Here is a 23,346-nt window from a genome sequence, read left to right as displayed (position 1 = left end):
GTTTAAAAGAATAATCACACAATACGCTATTTCTTCCATGTTTTAATTTTAATAGTAAACCCTTTGTTTGCCAAAAAATAAAGAGTTTAACTCTCATTTGATTAAAAGATAAATTAAATTGATTTATGCCTTCATTTGCACTGTACTGTAAATTAAAATGAACTGAAATTTCTAGTGTCACATAGGCCAAGACATTTCAATAGGCTATTGATCTAAGTGTGCCTGTAAAAGGCTATTAGTGTTATAGTTTCATGAAAATAGTTGCAGTCTTCTTAACAACTTCTACAATATAGCTATGAAGACAATTAAATTATTTACACTTATATACATTTTTTTTTTAAGTTAATCCATTGATGTGCATTAGATGATGAATTGAATAGTCACCTCTACTATTGTAGGTTATGTTTTAGCCATCAGAAAAAAAAATAATGAGGAATTATGAGAGGTTATGCTATTACACATACATTTCTAACATGTAAATTATTGAAGCCAAATGCTTACATTTCCCCAAGCTGTTTAGCTGTAGTACAGTATTCATAGGCTTATTCGTGAAGCATACAGTGGCCCCACTTTTAACACTTTCTTTATATTACCCTTATTGTACTGTAGATGGAGGCACAGAGGAAGACAAGAGTAAGAAGTGCAGTGTGGGTGTACTACACAACCAACACCAGGGAAGGCAGATTTTGTCAGAGCCCTTTTTATTCTTAATTTTGACATTCATTTTCATATTTACACCAGACATATATATCGGTTCAAAATATCGGTTATCGGTCTACTTGATCTGTTATAATCGCTATTGACAACGACCCTGAAAAATACATATCGGTCGACCCCTAATAGATATCTTTATATATTCATGAATTCAAATTTAGCATTTATATTGTTTTGTTCAATTTGGTACGCTTTGCAAATTTTATGGTACGCTTTGCCAATTTTAACACAAATGACAATAAAGAGTTGAGGCTGAACGTTTTTGTCCTCTGTGTGCAACGCCTTACTACACAGGCATTAGTAATCAAATCCATAAAGCATTGTAACAGACCAAATTAATAGAGCACAAATCGCCTACTCCAGTGGTTCCCAAACTGGGGGGGCTATTTCTGACGAACTCCAGCACTTTGACACAAAGCACCATTTCAAATATTCATAAGAGAATCGTGAAAAAAATTGTTTCCTCCAAAATATTAAGCAGCACAAATGTTTTCAACATTGATAATAATGAGAAGTGTTTCTAGAGCATCAAATCAGTATATTAGAATGATTTCTACTAAAATTATTTTTTCCTCTGATTCCTTGGCTCATGCCGAGTCGAATGGACACCAAAATTCAAAAATCGTAAGGTTTAGTTTTTTCGCTATTTTTAATTGTTCGTAAAACCTACTTTTTCGAACTCGTCCTAGACGGTTTGTCTGATTCTCACCAAAATTGGCTCAGATCATCTTCAGACCATGCTGGCAAAAAGTTATGGAATTCAAGTTGATTTGTCCAACCGTTCTCGAATAACGCACGAAGGAATTCTACGAAAAGCACGTAAAAATGGATGTGAGGCTATATCTCCGCAACGGTTTGGCGTATTGAGACCAAACTTGGTGTGTGTTATAACAAGCATGACCTGAGACTACCTGCAGTGTTTCGGCGCAGTGCCCCCTAGTGGTCAGGAGATATGAAAAATGCATATTTTTGCTTATAACATCTGAATGGTTTGGCCAAAAATAACAAAACTGGTCTCTTTAGATTCGGTGCATCATGCCGAGTCGAACCATATCAAATTTTCCCATGTCAGCCATTTTGGGCGTCGTCCATTTTTAATTTTGTCAAAAAATGCAATATTTTAAGAACGCTTAGACTTTGTTATTACGAAAATCGGTATGCATCTTTGGCACCATGCCCAGATGGCACTCAAAAAGTTTGGGCGCAGTTTATAATTTTATAAAGTATAATTTATATTACAATTTATATTATTAGCAATTTATAAAAATGCTAATAACTTTTGCATACATTATAATATTGTAATGAGACTGATGTTTATAGATTCCTTGCGTCATGCTGAGAACATCGATACCAATTTTGCCATAATTGGCTGAACTTCCTGTCCGCCATTTTGATACATGTTGAAAACCTACTTTTTCAAACTTCTCCTATACCGTTAGTCCAATTTTCACTAAATTTGACTCGGATCATCTTCAGACCAAGCTGGCAAAAAGTTATGGATTTTTATGATTTTTCAGCCATTTCAATTACAATCATCCTAAAATTGCTTTTATTACTCATTGTTGCATTTGGTCTGATGCTCCATGCCATGCTTAGCTCCTCAATTTGCCTCTGGAGTGCTTGGCCCCGTGATTGCTGCTTGCAGCTATATTTTTATTTGTGTTACTTATTTATTTTATTTGGGGCTTGTTTTAAAATTTCAATTTAGTTTTGTTATTTACATTATATTTAAATTTTGTTATTTAGCAGATGCTTTTATCCAAAGCAACTAACTAATGAGGACAAGAGAAGCAATCAAAACCAACAAAAGAGCAATAATATGCAAGTGCTATATTAGTATAATATTGTGTTATATTTCAGTTTCACAAAGAAATGTGCAGCATTTTGTCCAAGCAATAATAAAAGGACACATTTAATTTATAATTTGTCTTAAATCTCATTTTGTGAATTGAATCGAATCGAATCGTGAAATCAAAATCGTGAATCAAATTGAATCGTGAGTTGAGTGAATCATTACATCCTTACTATAGGCCTATGTTAAAACATTTAAATAGATAATTTAAAGTAACAATATTACAGTTTTTACTGTATTTTTAATAAATAAATGTAGCCTTGGTGAGCATAAGAGACTTTCCAAAAAAAAAGAGGGGGTGGAAATATATGGTGGAGAAAATATTTTTCTCTACAAAAGGGGGGCCCGGCAGAAAAAGTTTGGGAACCACTGCTTACTCAAATACACAATATTTAATTTAATTTAATTCATACAGGCCTACCTCATGTTGCACGTTTGCACTTTTTGAGAAAAAACAATGGCACAATAAAAAAAAGACTTTTCAGGTCTTTGTCCAATCCCTCACTTTTTCTAGTTATATAAGGTTATAATATTTAGCCTGTAATTTTTTTCTCATATCGCAATATAATATCGATATCACCTAAACAGTAATATTGTGATATGAATTTTAGCTCATATCGCCCACCCCTACTTCTGCTGTCTGTTATGTCCTTTAGATCAATCAAAGACAATAGTGAGCAAACCACTCTTTGTTTTGTACTGTGTGCTTGAGTAATTACATGAACAATAGTGTTTACTTAATGTGATCATTGGTTGTTTTCATTTAATATTTAACTCTTTAGATACAGGTGTGTTCTTAGTAGCTTATTAGTTTGTGCTGCAATATCGCAATTACAATGAAAATGACATGTTTTCCGTCTTCAAAGCATTTTCACAGGAAAGATTGAATGAGATGTTGTGCTGCGTAACCTCACAACTATTCATTAGCAAAGGAAACGGCTCTTTCTTGACATAATAGCCAAGAAAGTGATTGCTTCTGGGAATGGAGACTTTAATGAATAACTAAGATATGCAAATACTAACTGAATTGCTGTTGACATGTTACTGTAGTCTTAAGTGTTTATGTTGTGATGTGTTTATTTGGCCATCTGGATTTCTCCATAAGAGTCTCATCATATACAGAGCATGTATTCCACCTGTATTCTGGCAATATATGATCCATCATCTTTTACATTAGATCCACCAAAAGCTGCTTTATCTTCTCAGTGTTTCTGAAATTGGAAGTTAAAATGTTTCGAGATTTCATCGAAATGCCCTAATATCTGTTCTCTTTTGGATATTCAGTTGTTTTATTCGTCCTTTTTGTTTGGTCCAAGTTAGCCAGATGTTTCACACAGCTCGAGCTGCTGTAAGTGTGTGAGATGCTGGTGTTTAGGAGCTCATGTGGACTTTCAGACAGGTCACTCCAGGTTAAGGAAGTAGCTGGGAGTCAGTGATGGCCTTCCTGACTGCTCATCTCATTAGCTGCCGCTTCCTAAATGAATGTTTAATTGAAGGTGATTTAGTGGAGCTGCAGACTCATTCTTCACAGTGAAAGTCACAGACTGTTACGCAATACGCAGAGCAGATGAGCGCCCTCTCAAACTGCCTTATCAGAATTAAACTCAGTAAATTTAGCCATGGATCAGCAAAGGGAAGCGTCACACAGCTGTGCCTCAGATTTATTTGTCACTCTGCTTTGGTCTCCGCAGCGGATATTTACAAGCTTTTCTGAGAAGAGATATGGCATCACTTGCTCTCCAATTAATTTGATATACTTGATTAGCTGGCTTGTTCTGCTGTTGTGCTGAATTATTACAGTCTGTGTTTCATTATCTCTATAATGTGGATCATTAGCACATGAGGAAAAAAATGCTATTAACACACAACTGAAAGAGCAGAGTTACGTGGCACAGAAGCTGTTAGTTATGCACAATACAGACCGACCGGGTCCTGTGTCAAATATCCCTCTGCATTAGGGTTGTGACGGTGAGAAAATTTTCCACCGGTTAATCGATGTGTGACAACACCGGTAATACTGGTATCACCGCAGCGGCGGGGCGTTCCCTCTTTTCCTTGCTTTCCTTCGCTTTTAAATAGCTTGTAAAAGCGGTGTGCCCATTTTACTTTCACTTTAAAATAGCGGCAATTCGGAGTAAAGCAATTGTTCGTTTTTAGTTCGTTTGAATTTTCCCTCTTTTCCTCGCTTTCCTTCACTTTTAAATAGCTTAAAAGCGCCGTGCACATTTTACTTTCACTTTTGAATTAGCGGCAGTTCGGCGTCAATTGCTTGAATGCAACAACAAAATACAACGTCAAACTCACTTTAGCGTATATATAAAACATAGAACTTTTATTAACAAAACAAATAAAAATACACCATGCTATAGGGCAAGCTATGCCTAATATAAAATAACAAATAACTTACATAAACTTTAATAGGTATACAAAACTGGAAATAAGTAAACGTGTATAATATATAATAAAATAAATGAGAAACATAGAACGTTTATTAGCAAAACGAATGTCAAATAAAATAAAAAAATGACACAGTTTAAATAAAGTAAAATTCAGCAAACAATGTGGAAATCGTCTTGTCTGTCTCACCTCTCTCTTCTTGTCAGTCAGCTCGACTCACTCTCTTCACTGGAGAAATGAAATCTGATCTGTGATGCGACTGTCGTTCAGCACGCTGCATTGAGCAGCCGCATTCAGTTTTTAATTGTAGTGTCTGTTCTTTTACTGAACTAAAATATTTTTATTACTATAAAAAAATCAAAATGACGGTGGGGGTTGGTGCCGCGGTGGGCAAGTGACGTAACCGGTGTTGCGGCTTAACACCGGTATCACCGTCAACACCGTCTACCGCGGCAAGCCTACTCTGCATTGGTTTTTTTTTTTTTTACATTACAGCTATGTTTGCTGTACTTAGTCAGTGTCAAAATAAATTGAAATGAGTTGTGAATTCCAAATCAGTTACTTACACTGCATTACAAGTAGTGTTAATTTTGTCAGCTAGTCCTAATTGCTTTTTGGTTTATTCTTACTCTTTTTCTTTACTCAAATGTCATTTTTAGGTTTGATCATATTTAGTCAACCTATGCTGTTTTGGTTTAGTGAAGTTTTAGTTAAAAAAAAAGTCTGAATTCATTTTAGTTTAAGTCAGTGAAGTTTTTTGTGGTTAAACTTAGAGATGCACCGATCGATCGGCCAGGGATTGGAATCGGCCGATTTTCCTCATGATCGGCCCGGATCGTTGATCCGAGTCAGTCTCACTTATTTTCGATTTCGAGCCGATCCGTTTTGTTACCAGAGGCACAGGCAATAACATCAGCTGCGCATTCGTTTCTATTGCATTTATTACTGACTTTTTACTTGTGTTTTTTTATGAAAATAAAACTTTGCGTTGAAGAAAAGTAGATTTTTGTTTGTATGAGCTGTCAATTATAGTTCTTAGAAGAAAATCGGAATCGGCAAAAATCGGTATCGGAAGATCACACTAACAAAAAATCGGAAATCGGAATCGGCCAAGAAAATTGCAATTGGTGCATCTCTAGTTAAACCAGTTAAACAGTTATTCACAATTATTTTGTTCAAAATTGTAATTTTTGTTGCTGATCCTGATTGATGTCATTTGAGAAATTTCTTTTTACATTTCTTCTGAATTATTGCACTTTCACGTAAAAGCACAAATCAAGAGAATGTTAACTCGTACGCACGGTTTATTTTACTCATTTACTCATCTAGTTTCCTGATTCATTAGGCTATATTACCATACATATCTACATTATGTAAAACTCAAAAGCTAAAACCGTAAAATTCCTCAAATTTCCTGAGTCCTGATTTCCAATAATTCCAGATCATGCTAATGTTTTAAAAAGTTTGTCAACAAACATTTGTCACTGTTTTTAATGATGAAATTACACTATTTATAAGAGCTTATTAAAATATCACCTTACCTCAAAAAAATTTGCAGAATGCACATTTTAAAAAATTGTTTTTTGGAAATGTGAGTAAAGTCCTCTCTGAAGTTCTTCTTCAAACAGATGTTCATAATATAGACGCAAACGTGCTGTTTGTGAACATTTCAACGTTCTCCACACTGCTGAAAGAGGTGTTTAGAGGAGTATTTAAAGATGGCATGAAATGAGAATTCACTTTGTTACGTTTTTGTAAATATTTAAAATTACAGCTCTTATTGTGAATTAATTATCCACGTGTGTTTTATTATGGTGTCCTAATACAGTAGAAAAATCCGTCGCTACTTCTGTTTCATTGCCACTTTAAATATGTGCTGTACTCTATTCTATCGATAACACAACAAACAACAGAAATGGCTGGTGATTATAAAGTCATCATGGACCAATGGCAGATTGAAGGAGTTTAACAGCTGCCATGAAGTTTTCTGGGAAGTTCACGTTGGAAAGTTGTCAGGAACGTTTTCTTCGGTGAGCCGTTTCAGGCCTCCAAAATAACTTCAGAACACCTTCGTTTGGACAGATTTTGTTTGAAATTGTAACACTTGTTCGTTCTTCGATTTTCTCTTCAATTATATTTTGTGGCCTTTATAGCAAAAGCACATGCTTTGGTATAAATGTGTATGTTTTGTGATAAACTGTTAAAGTTATATTTTGTAATAGTAGTTAAGTGCAATACTTGTAGTAATGGTATTGTTTTTGTCTACATCATGACAAAATTAACAATGTTGAGATGGATGACAGTAAGGCAGCTGAGCTTACTAGAGTTTAGAGTTTTTTCACTCAAATATTTTTTCTGTCTATTCTTTAAAAGTGTTCTTCTATCTAACAGATCTAGGAATCAGTTAGCATGGATTCATAATCACAGCACAGTGGAAACAGTTTTGAAAAAGCAGCACAAGATGTTCATGTTGGCACACAGAATGCGTTCCAGCGTCTTACTCTTGGAAAGTGCAGAGGGGAAATGGGATGGAAACACACAAAGTCTCAGTCAAAAGATTCAGACTGTAATTGAAGGCATGTGTTGCCGATGGGGTCGGATTACGTGGCCGTGTAACACACAGGAAGAAGATTTCCCAGCATCCTCTGGGCAAGAGTCAATGGAAGCCGATCCGCACAGACACCATCTGTCAGAGGCTCAAGGTTCAGCATTGTAGAGAATATTTCCAGTGTGCTGCTGCAGAAGCATTTGCATAAAGCACTAGGTGGACTGAGAGTTTGTGTCTATGCAAAGAGCCGTCACATGTTCCACAAACCAAAGCCATTACATGTTGTGAAGTGTGAGGAAATTCAACCGCTCCTGGAATCTGGGACTGGATTACTTAACTGCTAGTTTATTTTATTTTTTAACTTGAGAATAAAGTTGAGGATATTTAGTAGTCCCAAAAACATTTCTTAAGAATGTTCTCTTTTTTTTTCTTAAAGGTGCAGTCGCATTAGCAGGATTTCAGTGAAATTTTGTGTAGAAAACGGGTCATTTTTCTATTGTCAGTAGTGCAGTGATGTATGAAGCACAGTTCACAGGGAAGTCATTCTCAAACCAAGCGTCTTCCTGTTGGTCAACACTGCGACCGGCGTGAACATGAGTGGAATCTGTGTGGGAAACTTTTTTGCCCTCACGCGATACTCTCACTTGTGTTGATTTCTATTGAAATGACTGGATTTTTAGGATTGTGAAGACAAAACTTAGGGAAAAATTTAATTCCTGAAATTAATGTTCTTAAAAGTCATCATAAATAAACACTTAAAGTTAGGATAACCTCCAACTTGCCTTGAATCCCTAAAGGTCAGATGTTTAATGAATTTATTGGATGATTAAAAAAATTAAACATTATAACATAACACTATTTATTCTAATGAAAATGTAAACAATTAAATGTTATAATTATGCTTGACATGACTTTTTGGTGAATTTGAAAAAAAATACAAAAATGATTTAAATATTTTTGCCTTTTTTTTTTTTGGACATATATAGCTCCCATACACAATGTTCAGTCTAGAGAGAGTGCAAATGAATGCAACAGACCACGCCATCTAGAGACAGGGTCTTTAAAAATGACCATTTAAAATGCACTTCAGACTTCACATTAAATAAATGCAAGTCAGAGTGCTGAACTCCAGTCAAGCCAGAAAGTAGTGTTTAGTGGTCGACCGATATATCGCCAAGGCCGATAGGATACGCTAGATGTAATGCGTATACAATTTTAATCCATTTTCAAATGATTTCAAATTTCTTAAATATGAAATAAAATTATATCTGTTTTATATCGGCCATCAGTCACCCTGCTTTCCAAGATATCGGCATCGGCTGTCAAAAAAACAATATCGGTCAACCACTAGTAGTGTTCATGCTTGCTTGTGTTTATTATGGTAATTTGCAAAAAGACGACATTTGCAATGTTTTTCCATTATTAAGCTGATCAGCGAGTCTTCGACAAGAACCAGCATACAATCAGATAGTGCCAAAACCTGTATTTTTCTTGCTTTTTAAAAAAGATGCTCTTAAGAAAATATTTTTAAAAATTAAGAATTTGTCAAGAATTGCAATTAGGAACATTCTCACAAAAATAATTTATCTTTAGAATCTTCTTCTCTTAAAAATATTTCCGTGAATCTGGCTTCTGATTGTCACATACAGGATGTGCGTCTGGCCTGCCGACCAAAAAGAAAGTCAGAAAGCAGTAGGAGTTCGATAGTAAGTGATTTAGCTCTCATGTGCTGTGAAAAGGCCTCCCATAATGAATTGTTTGCTGCACACTAACTGAATTAATAATGACTTTGGCAGAGTGTTATGCCTTCCCACCAGACTCTCCGCTTCTTCAGTGTACTGTTCTCTATAAGCTTTACGATTCGATCACGGTTTCACCAATGGCTGTTATATTATCTATCGCCATAGGTAAAATATTTAACAGCAGTTGTTGATGTCTCTGGCCTGTCTGTCTGTCACACTGACTGACCCGTCTCTCCTCATCTCTTCCAGGGCTTCGACCCTCCCCATCAGAGTGACACACGCACAGTTTACATAGCAAACAAGTTCCCACAGCATGGGCATTATATTCCTCAGAGGTTTGCAGACAACAGGATCATTTCCTCCAAGGTAAGAGCAGACAGCATGATTGCTCTGTACGCTTGAATGTGAAAAAGTCTTAAAAAAAAAGACCTACAATCACTTGACTCGCGTGTGCATGTTTCCCTGCTCATGTTGAGAATTTGGCAGTAAAATCCTCAACGCTGTTTTGTTTGCTTTTTGTAGTACACCATATGGAATTTCATCCCCAAGAATTTGTTTGAGCAGTTCAGAAGAATCGCCAATTTTTATTTTCTCATCATCTTCTTGGTTCAGGTAAGCCCAGGTTGTCCTCGTGTTTCCCAGCTCTCAGCTGAGTGTGTGATGCTGATGATGATCTTCATCACCAGTGTTTCCCACAGGAGAGCTGCTGTACTTTGAGAGTCTAAAAAATAAAAAAAAACAAAATTGTGCAACCTTTTTCACATTCGCATTCGGAAACAGCTGTTCACAAACTCATAATCCAATTCGCATTCACAAAATACTTGTTCACAATATTTTGTGAATATGAGTTAGGTAATGACTTTGAGAATTGCTGTTTGCAAATATATCAACTTTCTGGTCATGTAAATTAGCTTCCGCATTTGTGGATCATATTTTATCATAAATATATTTGGAGGCTGTTTTAGCGTCATAATCCCTGGCTTGAAAAATCAATACAGGTTCAGCGACATCAGTGTTAGAAACAGTTCCTGTAAGTAAAGATTATGTTCACTACAAACACCTTGGTCGTGTTAAAGTACAACACAACAACAATCACTGTTCACCTGTCGTTCTCAACATGTCATCCAACCGATAATGTGAGCATGAAATCATGCTTGCCTGAAGTCACACCTTATATTATGCTCTGAATTCACTCGGTGAATTTCACAATCGCATGGATTCCTACTGAAATGACTGGATTTTGCCTGGGAAAATTTACAGAACTATGGAACATGTGACCACACCTTTAAAGTCATTGCAATATAAACAATATTTGATGTTGCCAACATAGTAATAACACAAATATTGTGTGGATTTATAATATATCGTACTCTCAGGGAAAAAAAGGCACAAAAGCTGTCACTGGGGCAGAACCTTTTTTGAAAGGTAACCGTTAAGGTGCTTATATGCACCCCTTTGGGGTAAATTTGGGGTACAAATGTGTACCTTTTGAAAGGGTTCTGCCTAGGGGTGTGTGATATTGACAAAAAATTATATCTCAATATTTTCTAATAAGTGAGTCATTGCGATTGAACTGAATCATTTAAACGGTTGATTCATTCAAGACCGAAACACCACCGTCATGTTGCTCAGAGACACAAAACAGCGCTGTGGCTGTATTCGGAATGATTTTTGTTGGCGAAATAGAGCAAAAACAAGCAATATGGGGTCTAAAACGTAAGTCTCTTAATTAACTTATTGTTTTTTGTTGAATTCAATCTCACATTTGTAATCATGATAATTTTTGGAGAAAAACAGCACTCTTCGTGTGAAATTGAATAACTATATGAAGTGGTATAAATATATAAATTTTCTGCCATCATGTCTTGAATTTGAGATCATTCTAAATGCATTTTAATAGACTGAATCACGCAGTGAACGAAAACACACTAAATGCGCACACGCACTAGTCTAGACTTCACGTAATGTATGCGTGCGCTCTGTAGGGATGTTTTGAATGGTTTTTGCAAAATGCTCAATAATGTTAAATCGCACATCGTTAAAACAACAATTACGATATTATCGCAGACAATATATATCGCACACACCTAGTTCTGCCCCAGTGGCAGCTTTTGTATTTTTTTTCTGAGAGTGCACAGCCCTAATGTTAAAAAGATACCGTTTTTCTAGATGAAACATGTCTCCTTTTTCTTTCAAAGGCGATGCATGTTTGTGGAGGGGAAAGGCAGTATATGACACAGTTCTGCCCTGTTTCTAACCAGATCCTCTCTCTCCCCTACAGTTAATGATAGACACGCCCACTTCCCCTATAACTAGTGGACTTCCCCTGTTCTTTGTTATCACAGTAACTGCCATCAAACAGGTGAGTGTACGAGCGTGCTTAGGCAGCTCGTGTTCATGGATCATGACGTGTACGCAGTGTTGTGCCAGACTGATTGGAGGATAACCAGTCAGTTGTCTGTTTTTCATAATCCCGCTCTCAAATACAGGGATATGAAGACTGGCTGAGGCACAAAGCTGACAATGAAGTGAACGGAGCACCTGTATTTGTCGTGCGCAGTGGCAGTCTGGTCCAAACCCGATCTAAAAACATCCGAGTGAGTTTCAGCCAACAGCACTGGGGATCCCATGATTAATTCTGCCAGACAACTTCAAATAATAAATATTTAAAAATTGATATTCCTCCTGTGAACTCATAGGTAGGTGATATTGTGAGAGTAGCCAAAGATGAGACGTTTCCTGCAGATCTGGTGCTTTTGTCATCAGATCGGGCCGAGGGGACGTGTCACATCACCACTGCCAGCCTGGATGGAGAGACTAACCTGAAGGTCTGTGTTTTGTGCTCTTAAACAACAGCGTCTCACTGAATTTCTCAGAGAGGTTACTGAATAAACACGTGACTCACTTATTGAACCACAAGTTGTTGTTACTTTCAGCGACGTCCACCTCAAAGCAGTTTTTGTATACTGAAGGCTTGTGAAACGAAACTGAGTGTATTTTCTGGCTGGTTTTGTCGAAATGACCCTCCACTAAGCTCTGCTGTCATATTTAGCTCACTGTGTTATGCAGCTTCTGTCAAATGTGCAGAGAGACTGAGTGGATTAGCTCAAGAAATGCTGAGTAATGTCTGTATGAGCTTTAATGTGGAGTGTATATATAGTCGTCAAAAAGGTTTTCAGTGTGTCAGGAAAGGCTATCCAAAACGTGTGATTGAGAAGATGCAGAATTAAAGAAAATATCTCTAAAAAGAGAGAAAAAAAAGTTGCGTAACAAAAATGGACAACTGAAATATGTAATCCATCATGAAATCCATCATGAAATGTCAATAGTGTAGCAATGTATGAAGCACAGCTCACACAGAAGCCATTTTCAAACCAAACAGCTTTCTGTTGGTCAATGCGGCGAATCAGTGTGAAAACCAGTTGCCAAATCTGTGTGTGAATTTTTCACCCTCGTGTGAAATTCCCAGTCGCGTGGATTCCTATTAAAATGACTGGATTTCGCCCTCGAAAAAATTGCAGAACAGTAAATGCATCTTAATACATAGATAAAATTTTATTTTTATTTACTTGTTTATTTAATTGTTTATCGGTCATTTAAACATTATTCAATTTGGTCAAAATATTATTAGAGACTTAGTATTTAGAGTTTCTTTCTAAAATAGTATTTTGAGATTTTTATTTTTTTTTGTTTCTTTATATAATTTCCTCCTTTTACTGTAGTTATTTATTAAGGTGTTTCATTGCGATGTTCATGACTATTTAAATAATAATAAAATGTTTATCATATTTGTGGTCCTACCATTCTTTTGGAAATTGGCATTTATGATAGTTTTTTTGTTTCAGGTTTCCATGAAATTTACATTTTGTAATATAAATATTTGCTTATCGCCCATCCCCAATGTTTAACCACTTCACAAATACTGCTCTCTGATAAAACAATCACAAATTCACCATCTGTGTCTGGCTAATGTGAGATATCTTAATAAAAGTGATTTAATATCCAGATATTTTTATTTGACAGTGCATGTGTGTCTGCTGTCCAATATATGTAACACATAGCATTTATGTGCTGTTAAGTCAGAAGTGAGATGTGTCAGATTCTCAGACTGAATGTGTTCTCTCTGCTGATGTGCAGACACACTATGCGGTGCCAGAAACGGCGGTGTCGCAGTCGGTGTCACGGCTGGAGTCTCTACAGGCGGTGGTGGAGTGCCAGCAGCCAGAGGCAGACTTATACAGGTACCATTCACAGTCAGATCACCGAAATCCTCCTCACACAGTTGGCTTGATGCTGTTCTCCGTTCTGTGAGTCCTGACGCTGCACGTTCTCTCTTCTCAGGTTTGTCGGGAGAATAACAGTAACCCAACAAGGAGAGGAGATAGTCAGGTAAGACCAGCTTCAAATCTGAGATGAATACGGTTTTGACTATTTATAAAATATATATGTAGAAATTATCTGTTTATTTATTATTAATGTTTTGTCATTTATTTTATGTAAATTGTATGTGTTTAAGTATTTAGGTTGTTTATTTTTTATTTGTTTGTTTGTTTATTTATATTTTTGGTTATTCCTTTCAGACCCTTAGGATCAGAGAACCTCCTGCTTCGGGGAGCAAGATTAAAAAACACCAAAGAAATCTTTGGTATGGCATTCACACCATCAGGGTCCAACTTAGGACATTTAAAGTCAACATGAATTCAAAATGGACCTTGTTTACTTATTTCGTAACTTATCACTGCACTTTACTCCCAAAAAAAAAAAGTTTGTAATGTTTAATCAAAATTGTGATCTTGCCAATGACACCTTTTGATGGTGTGAGCGTAACTGGAGTTGTATCATGCAGGTGTAGCCGTGTACACAGGCATGGAGTCCAAGATGGCTCTGAACTACAAGTGCAAATCCCAGAAGCGCTCTGCAGTGGAGAAGTATGTGTGTCGTCATTTCCATTTCCACGTCACACAACCGCTTTACGTCAGGCAGTTCTCAGTGCTCCATTATGACCACATCGTGTCTCTCGTGCAGATCCATGAATACATTTCTCATCATCTACTTGGGCATTCTGCTGTTTGAAGCCATCCTCAGCACTATTTTGAAGTACGCCTGGCAGGCAGAGAACAAGTGGGACGAGCCGTTTTACAACCAGAAGACCGATCAGGAGAGAAACAGCAGCCAGGTCACTATAAAGTGTCTAAACTCAGCTTATAATGGTTATGTTATTTTACATTTAAAATTCATACTATGAGACGTCTGGCAGATCAGGTTTCATTAAGACTGCTGGTGATTTTCTCCTCACAGATTTTAAAGTTTATTTCCGACTTCCTGGCGTTCCTGGTGTTGTACAACTTCATAATCCCCATCTCGTTGTACGTGACTGTTGAGCTGCAGAAGTTTCTGGGCTCTTTTTTCATTGGCTGGGACTTGGATCTGTACCATGAAGAGAGCGACCAGAAGGCTCAAGTCAACACATCAGACCTCAATGAGGAGCTGGGCCAGGTGTGTGTGTGTGATTAGAACTGTTTGCCCAGCTATAATACTACCTGAGATGAGTAAACCATGCTAATGTTGCGCCCGCAGGTGGAGTACGTTTTCACAGACAAAACGGGAACCCTCACTGAGAACGAGATGCAGTTTAGGGAGTGTTCTATCAACGGGATCAAATACCAGGAGATCAACGGGAAGCTCGTCCCTGAAGGAATGACAGAAGACTCTCCAGACGGATCGGTGCCTTGTTTGGTAAGGTTCATTTGTACAATTCTGCTGGTGAGGATAGTGGTGCAGAAACACACTTTACCATTCCATTCATTTTCATTGTATGTAGTAAATTTGGAAAACATAATCAAAATAGTGAATTTCAAAAGAATCTTTCCTGTGGATGCTGTGAGTACTTCTTTGTATGAGTCGGATCTCAGCTTGTTTATCACAGTTGCACTATTAGGTTAGTGTTAAGTTATAGTGCCCTCTTGCATTGAAAATTCATGAAAGCTGGCATGTTTCCTAGGAATATTCTGTTGTCCATATGTTCTAAGTTTCATGAAGTTTGGATGATATGATCACAAGATATAGGCTAATTAAACAATATGGGCCACACCCAAAAACATATCGGCCTATATCCACTAAACCAGGGGTCAAACTCGGTTCCAGGAACTGAGTTTGACACCCCTGCGCTAAACAATTAAGTTAATTAAAATTCTTCTGATACTTTTTTGTCAGAAGCATGTCTAGTTGATAACATTTCATGAAAATCGGACCAATGGCCAGGGATGAAAAAGTTTGACAAAAGAAAAAACTGGGGGGGAAAAAATCAATGACAGAAACGTTTTTTTTTATTTTTTTTTTTTTAAGGAAATTGATACAGATATGATCAGCTTATTTGGGGAGACTTACGTTTTTGGCAAAAACTTGTTATAGAGATTTCACAAAATTTGAGGAACATACTCGTTTTCACTCAATGTACGAATATATCAATTTTTGTAACATTAGGACATTCAGATTTGGCGTAATTAAGCCACTGAAAGTTGATTGGCAGCTGGCGGCAATGTTTTTTTATATAGCCGAGTCATTTTAGAGGATATGTTAGGACACCCGCCGAAGATGATGCATACCAGTTTTCAACTTTATTGATCATACGGTTATGCCATAATTAAAGATTTTCAGTTGTAGCACCGTCTATAGGTGCAATTTTGACACACTTTGCTTGGACTTCTAATGAACATTGAATGAAAAAGACAAAATTACATCATGAAATACAATAAATATAAAAAACTTTTTTTAATTTCAGCTAGTTGCCAAGGCATTTCTCATTTTAATTGAAATTAATGTACTAAAATAACTAAAACACATATGTATATTATTATTATTTAATACTATTATTATCAGGTATATAAATCAAAGTGTGTGTGTACACCTTTCAGAACGGGGAGGAGGAGTTGTTCCTGAAAGCCGTCTCACTGTGTCACACGGTGCAGATCAGTTATGATCAAACAGATGGGCCGGGAGACCCGTTCTCACATGCCAACGGCTTCTCGCCTCTGATGGAGTATTACGCCTCTTCTCCTGATGAGAAAGCACTCGTGGAAGCCACCAAGAGGTGAGAGCACAGCTGTAGCTCACATACGTCTGTGTATTTTTGCAGTCAATGTGCCAAATATATTCTTTTGACCATGATTGTTGAAACATTTGTGGGAAGAAAAAAAAAAAAAAAACTATTTTTTTTGGTGAACTATATCTTTAAATGATCTTTTTGACTGCAGGATGGGTGTCACATTTATAGGAAGCCATGGAGAAATCATGGAGATTAAAACATTAGGAAAAGCAGAGAAGTACATCACACTCTTCTGTTTATTTTAGCTCACTAAATGTTAACCGTATTCAGAAGGTTGTTTAGCTTTTAGAGTTGTCTGTTTAACAGCTGTCTTTCTGCACGCAGGTACAAACTCCTCCACATTCTGGAATTCGACGCGAACCGCAGGAGAATGAGTGTGATTCTGCAGAAGCCCTCAGGCATGTGCCTCTGAACACGCTTGTGCCGTTTAAGACTGAACAGCGGCGCGTGAGCGTTACCTAATGACCTTCTGTCTCTCATTAGGTGAAAAGGTGCTATTCACGAAAGGAGCCGAATCAGCCGTTCTGCCCTACACCACGAGCGGAGAGATCGATAAAACCAGAGTCCACGTGGATGAGTTTGCTCTGGTGAGCTCTCTACATCATGCTGCCATGCTGGCTTACTAGTTCACTCTAGTTAGTAGTAATCCTATTAAGGTTCGGTCACATTTACTGTTACTCTGCAAAATTTTGTGGGCAAATTCCATTCATTTCAATAGGAATTCATGCGATTGGGAATTTCATCTCAGTCGTTCACGTTGACCAGCAGAAAGCGGTTTGGCTTCTGTGTGAGCTGTGATTCACACATCCCTATATTATTGACAATGGAAAATGGATAATTTTTTAAAATTTTGCAAATGTGTTTATTTACAGTGATTTTTAATAAGATTCTTTTTTGGAAATTCAAATTCTTCTTAAGTTTTTTTCTTTAGAACAATCTTAAAAAAATAAGACAATAACATTATTAAATGTTTTAGAGAATACAAAGTATTCTTAACTTTATTATTAAGTTTGACAACAAATAGCAGTTACAGAGAATTTTATTATTAAGAATATGTCATGAAGAATCCGGCCCCAGAATATTGCAGAGACTTTGATTTCTGCAGGAAACAACTACCTAGACAATCACCTCGAAATGCCCTAACAGCTTCTCGCAAGCATGGATCGGCGAGCGCCTGCTAAACTTTTTCTTCAGACATCTAAAAGTCTCGTTGAAATGTCAAGGTCTGGTCTGAGTTCAGCTTTTTTAATTCAAATGATGTTGATGAGAGCGCTGCAGTTAATTAGCTCCTCATTATCAGCTGTGCTGAAACCCATGAGAGTGTCCTCAGACCCACATCACCACTGTCACACACACACACACACACACAGACAGAGTTCTCAGAGGATTGTATTGAGACTCATGGGATGTTTCAGCCACAACAGCCACATTGAAATGCTCCTCCATACGCTGAATGCTCTCTATGTCTGTGCTTAAAAGCATTAACTCATTTATGGTCATGGAGCTTTCAAGCAATTTCTTGGCCAGCAGTTCATTCTCAGTTCTTTACATCAACTTTTGTATTACATTATTTTGTGTATAATACAGCAAATTTGATCCTTCATTTGGGTTTGAATCAGTAGAATGGACTTTCTTCCTCATGTTCCAGCAAATCATGTTCATATTGGTTTGTTCCATCTCACTTTTGTAGAAGGGTTTGCGGACGTTGGTGGTGGCCTGCAGACACTTCAGATTAATGTAAACACAGATATCGGATACCAGTCGTGTCTAAAGTGAATGTAAACAGATGTGCCAAAAAATCGGATATGGTCAAAAGATTGGATCTGTGCATTAAGACTTGCAGTGTAAACGTAGCCTCACACGCACTCACTCACTCACTCTCACACAGACACACACACTCACTCACTCACTCACTCTCACACACACTCTCTCACTCACACACACACACACTCTCACTCTCACACACACACTCACACACACACACTCACACACACACGAATACTAATGCGATGCTGAGGTGGAGACGTCTCATACGCATAAGTAAATTCATTCTGCTCACATGGGATTCCTTTGACAGCTACAGTTTGACATCACACTGTCATTTAAAGATAATAAAAACATGCATAATTGCTGAAATTACATTTATTTTACATATGTAGTAATTTAGATCATAATAAATCTTTTGAAAATGAATTAAATGGAAAAAATATGAACTTAATCAAATGAAATTTGTAAAAAAAAAAAAAAATGTATTCTTTATATGGTAGCTTCTTGATTCTGTAATCATATTATAGTATTTTTCACAAATAAAAAAATATTTAAAATATATGTAAAAATAATATAAAATTAATAAAATTAAGAATATGACACACATACATCATAGTATCCTCGTGGACGCGGCCATACATAATTGGTCAATAATGTACAACGCTTGCACGCTATTGGTCAAATTACTTTTCAGTCATTAACTTCAGCAAGTATGAAAATAATAGGAAAACAATATCAAAACCTGGACATTTTGAGCAGAAAATCCAGCCAGGATATTTCTGGAGATAAATCTTACAGCTGGATTCACCAGGTTTGCAAGTTTTGTGAAATTAGATGTTTATTAAATATACATATATATATATATATATATATATATGTGTGTATGTATGTTTAAATTATATAAATGCATATTTGCTGAAAACTGATAGCAGATGAGAAAGTATTAGCCTATAGCGTTTGCCTTTCTGTTACTAATAAAAGCAAATGCTGTAATACTTTCTCATATAGTGTTTAAAAGTTTGTTCTAATAATTTATTAGAAGTGTTAAACAGACTGTAAACTAGTGAAGACAGAGGATGGATGCTGACGCTTAGCACTGAAGAACTAGTGAAGAACTAGAAGTACTCTGTGTGACAGTATATTGTCAGCAGGCAGTGATGATAGTGACAGTGGTGTGATGACTTCACACTCCGCTCGTGATTATTGGCTAGAGAGCAGGAAGTCAGCAGTGAGTCAGTGTGCGCCTGCTTCTAATGCAGTTTGTCATGTCGCGTGTGAATCACGCAGCTCTCTGTGCTCTTAAGGCCAGCCGTCAGTCTCTGTCTACATGTCAGCAGCAGCACTATTCATGCAGGGACACGTGAACGTGTCTGGAATCGTGCTGTCGTTGTGATTTCCATGAGCCTTTTGACAAACCTTTAAAACTGTACAACGGAGGCACATACACGTCCTCCCTAGTCTGCTCACTGAGCATCTTCAGAGAAGTCCTCAGAATATCTGACAGAGCGACTCTACAGAACCATATAGCAGTGGCAAGCGGTGACTTCTTTAACCTCTAATTTATTTATCAGAGGCAACAAATAAGAAACTCCATGACAGGAGTAGGGCTCTTGCCAGGAATAAACATTTGGTGTCTTCCCACATGCCTTCACACTCATATATACACACATCACACACACACAAGATTTGTCAAGCAAAACAAATAGAAGAAGAATAACAAATTGGTGCAACCAGCTGAATCCGTTGTGAAATCTGCACGTGGAAATCTTTCATTCTCATGCAAAAATCCCAGTGGCGTGAATTCCTGTTGAAATGAGTACGTCACGTAATGTTACTGTGATTGTACCTTAAAGGGTGGTGGGCGTGGCTTCAGCAACCTGCTCCCGCCTCTTTGCCCATTTTCGATTATCCGGGAGTGACGCGCGGTGACTCTTCGGAAATCTACGGGTGACGTCACGGACACTACCTCCATGTTTTTATACAGTCTATGGTTAGTTCTCACCAGTTTTAAAAAAATGCTAAAAAAGTGGGCGTGGTGCGCAGCGGAGCGGAGGAGGGGGAAGAGGGGAGACAGACAACACACAAAAACACTCCATTTGCACTCTGCATCGAAAACAAATGAACGCACTGTTGCACCTCTGAGAACTTTTAAGGCTTATTCTGTGGCGTTTATATAAACCTTTTGACGGGTTGTGTCACAGAGCTGTAAAAATCGTTATGCTCACCAAGTGAATGAATCGCGTTTGTGCCGAACTTTTATTACAAAGCAAAAACAAATGCTCTCCTTCCTTCGATCCATTAACGTTTCTCTCAGTTAATGTACGCAGTCTCACAGTCTGAAACATCTGTCATAGCAAATCAACACATGCTGTTGTGAATAATTAAGCAGAGTCTCTTCTCATAGGATAAGAACATGCAGTCTCATTAATAATTTAATAGACACCGACGCGTCATCGATGTACTATAGTCCATTGCCGCGTCACAAATTGTGACGTCAACACAATGTAGATTTTAAACCCGGAAGATGAAAATAGTGCAAAAAAGCTTAAAATTGACTAAAATGTACAGTTTTCTCCAACAGTTAAAATTATCGGATGCTAACATTGTCTTCTATGATGTGAAACACAAACACCTCTGCTAAACTCTCAGAAAAAGTAGTCTGGGGTTTCATGACCCTTTAAGGGTCAGAGAGTGTAAGAGTAATCATGAAAAACACATTTATGACTTCAAGATAACTTGATGAAGACATAATCAGCGAGGCACTTTCACACATGATGACTGTAGATATCTAGATGGTTTGAGTTTTGCTTTGGTGATGGTGAGCTGTTTGTGTGTGTGTCAAATGTGAATAGCTGCTTGTTAATCTGCACATTTAATCGGGCCTCAGGGAAGACCACAAGCCGTGACTACATCTGCAGTCATGTGTTTGGCATTCTCTACAGCATAATGCTGCTGTCTCGAGAGAAAATGCCACCAGTGTGCTCAATTTATTGCTGTGTAAAGTCAAGGCTAAAATATACTTTTAATTAGTTCTAAAGAACATACTACTGAACTTCCGTGAAGGAAATGCACAAGCATATTTGAATCGATCCTTCATTTAGTATTTTGTGTACCCCAAAAAAAAAAAAAAAATCCAGACAAGAAACTCCATATTAAAGGAATCATTCCACAATATATATTTTATTAAATAACATACAAATATTTTGATGTATATTGAGTGAACCAGATGCTTGACAGTTGTACCAACCATATGACTTTTATTTATTGGTCATTTTGTTTTCCATGGATGGCCATTAGTGCAGAAAATATAAAAAACAACAAAACTTTAATCATATAAATTAAAGTCATTGTATAATTTGTATAATTGATAAAAAGTGCCTTGATTTTCATGTTGTTGATGAAAATACAAAAAAAAAACAATAGAAAACAACTTTCCAGCAAGAGGTGATTAAAAAAGTAATTCTCACTTGGTTATATACACATCATTGATGGTACGTTGTTTAATGTTTGTGTGAAAGGTTTTTTTATTATATAAAAAAATATTTAATTACATTTTCTGTTAGTTTTAGTCTGACCAGTGGTGTGTGTCAGCGTTATTCTCATTAACTTAAAATAAAAACCATTTGAAAAAAAAGCAATAACTGATGTGAAATAAAATATTAACATTTATATATTTATATTTATTATTATACATATATTTAATTTCAGCTAGTTGCCAACGGCAACATTTCTTATTTAAAAAAAAAAAAAAAAGAAATGACAAACCACAAAAAAATTCATAAAACTTTCAATTAAAATGAAATCAGAAAATGTAAAAATAAAATCTAATGAAAATTTTATTAAAAATATTAACAAAAATAATATAGATCAATAGTATAATGGTACAATGGTACCAACGGCAACATTTCTTATTTAAAAAAAAAAAAAAAGAAATGACAAACCACAAAAAAATTCATAAAACTTTCAATTAAAATGAAATCAGAAAATGTAAAAATAAAATCTAATGAAAATTTTATTAAAAATATTAACAAAAATAATATAGATCAATAGTATAATGGTACAATGGTACCAACGGCAACATTTCTTATTTAAAAAAAAAAAAAAAGAAATGACAAACCACAAAAAAATTCATAAAACTTTCAATTAAAATGAAATCAGAAAATGTAAAAATAAAATCTAATGAAAATTTTATTAAAAATATTAACAAAAATAATATAGATCAATAGTATAATGGTACAATGGTGCCAACGGCAACATTTCTTATTTAAAAAAAAAAAAAAAGAAATGACAAACCACAAAAAAATTCATAAAACTTTCAATTAAAATGAAATCAGAAAATGTAAAAATAAAATCTAATGAAAATTTTATTAAAAATATTAACAAAAATAATATAGATCAATAGTATAATGGTACAATGGTAAAATAGTATATCAATGATAAAAGTAATAAAAATATTTTATTAATAATATTATACAATTTTAATCAGTAATAAAGCAAGTTAGTTCGTTTGAGTTTTTTGCGGCAATTGAATTGAATTGCAATTCGGCGTCAAGCAATTGTTCTTTTGAGTTTTCCCTCTTTTCCTCGGATTTCTTGGCTTTCAAATAGCTTGAAAAAGTGCCGTGCGCGTTTTACTTTCACTTTCAAATTAGCGTATCACCATATCACGTAATCACCATATATGCCTAATAAAATAACAAATTATTTAGGCTACACAAAGTTTAAATAGGTATATAAAACTGAAAATCAGCAAACACTGTGGAACCAACTAAATAAGAAATATAGAACGTTTATTATCAAAACTAACAAGAAAGCTTGGAGGCACGGCATATACACCTTGATGTAAAATAAAATAAACAAAGTTTAAATAAAGTAATCAGCAAACAATGTGGAACCAAATAAATAAGAAACAAATGTTTAAAAAAAAAATCCAGTCAATAGGCTTTTCAAAATCTAAAATATTGCCAAACAGGCGCCTTTGCATTTCCTTTCTAAACAATCTTCTCTAAACGACGGTGGGGGGCGGTGCCGCGGTAGGCAAATGACGTAACCGGTGTTGCGGCTTAACACCCGTATAACCGAAAACACCGTCTATCGCAGCAAGCCTAGTCTTCACTGCATCAAAATATATTATTTTTGATTGTGGTTGTGTTGTTACTGTGGGCTATAAAATTCAGATGCTCTGACCTGCTGTGTGTGTGTGTGTATGTGTGTGTGTGTG

The 23,346-nt window shown here is 36.2% G+C and overlaps 1 protein-coding gene across 1 annotated transcript in view; it reads left to right on the top strand.

Moving 5' to 3' along the window:
* Positions 1–23,346, top strand: part of LOC107698035 (probable phospholipid-transporting ATPase IF) — a 54,473-nt gene that overhangs the window by 10,976 nt on the left and 20,151 nt on the right. Inside the window, 17 exon segments of the mRNA XM_016498951.1 lie at positions 9,503–9,619; positions 9,776–9,865; positions 11,535–11,615; positions 11,743–11,850; positions 11,953–12,081; positions 13,391–13,494; positions 13,595–13,642; positions 13,834–13,898; positions 14,100–14,181; positions 14,279–14,429; positions 14,552–14,749; positions 14,831–14,989; positions 16,168–16,343; positions 16,507–16,575; positions 16,683–16,756; positions 16,842–16,945; positions 18,049–18,095. Coding sequence (XP_016354437.1) covers positions 9,503–9,619; positions 9,776–9,865; positions 11,535–11,615; positions 11,743–11,850; positions 11,953–12,081; positions 13,391–13,494; positions 13,595–13,642; positions 13,834–13,898; positions 14,100–14,181; positions 14,279–14,429; positions 14,552–14,749; positions 14,831–14,989; positions 16,168–16,343; positions 16,507–16,575; positions 16,683–16,756; positions 16,842–16,945; positions 18,049–18,095 — 1,802 coding nt within the window.

Source organism: Sinocyclocheilus anshuiensis, unplaced genomic scaffold, assembly GCF_001515605.1.
Source record: "Sinocyclocheilus anshuiensis isolate Anshui unplaced genomic scaffold, SAMN03320099.WGS_v1.1 scaffold1501, whole genome shotgun sequence".
Taxonomy (NCBI): domain Eukaryota; kingdom Metazoa; phylum Chordata; class Actinopteri; order Cypriniformes; family Cyprinidae; genus Sinocyclocheilus; species Sinocyclocheilus anshuiensis.
The sequence above is the reverse complement of the archived record's forward strand: the minus strand, read 5'-3'. Positions and strand labels throughout refer to the sequence as shown.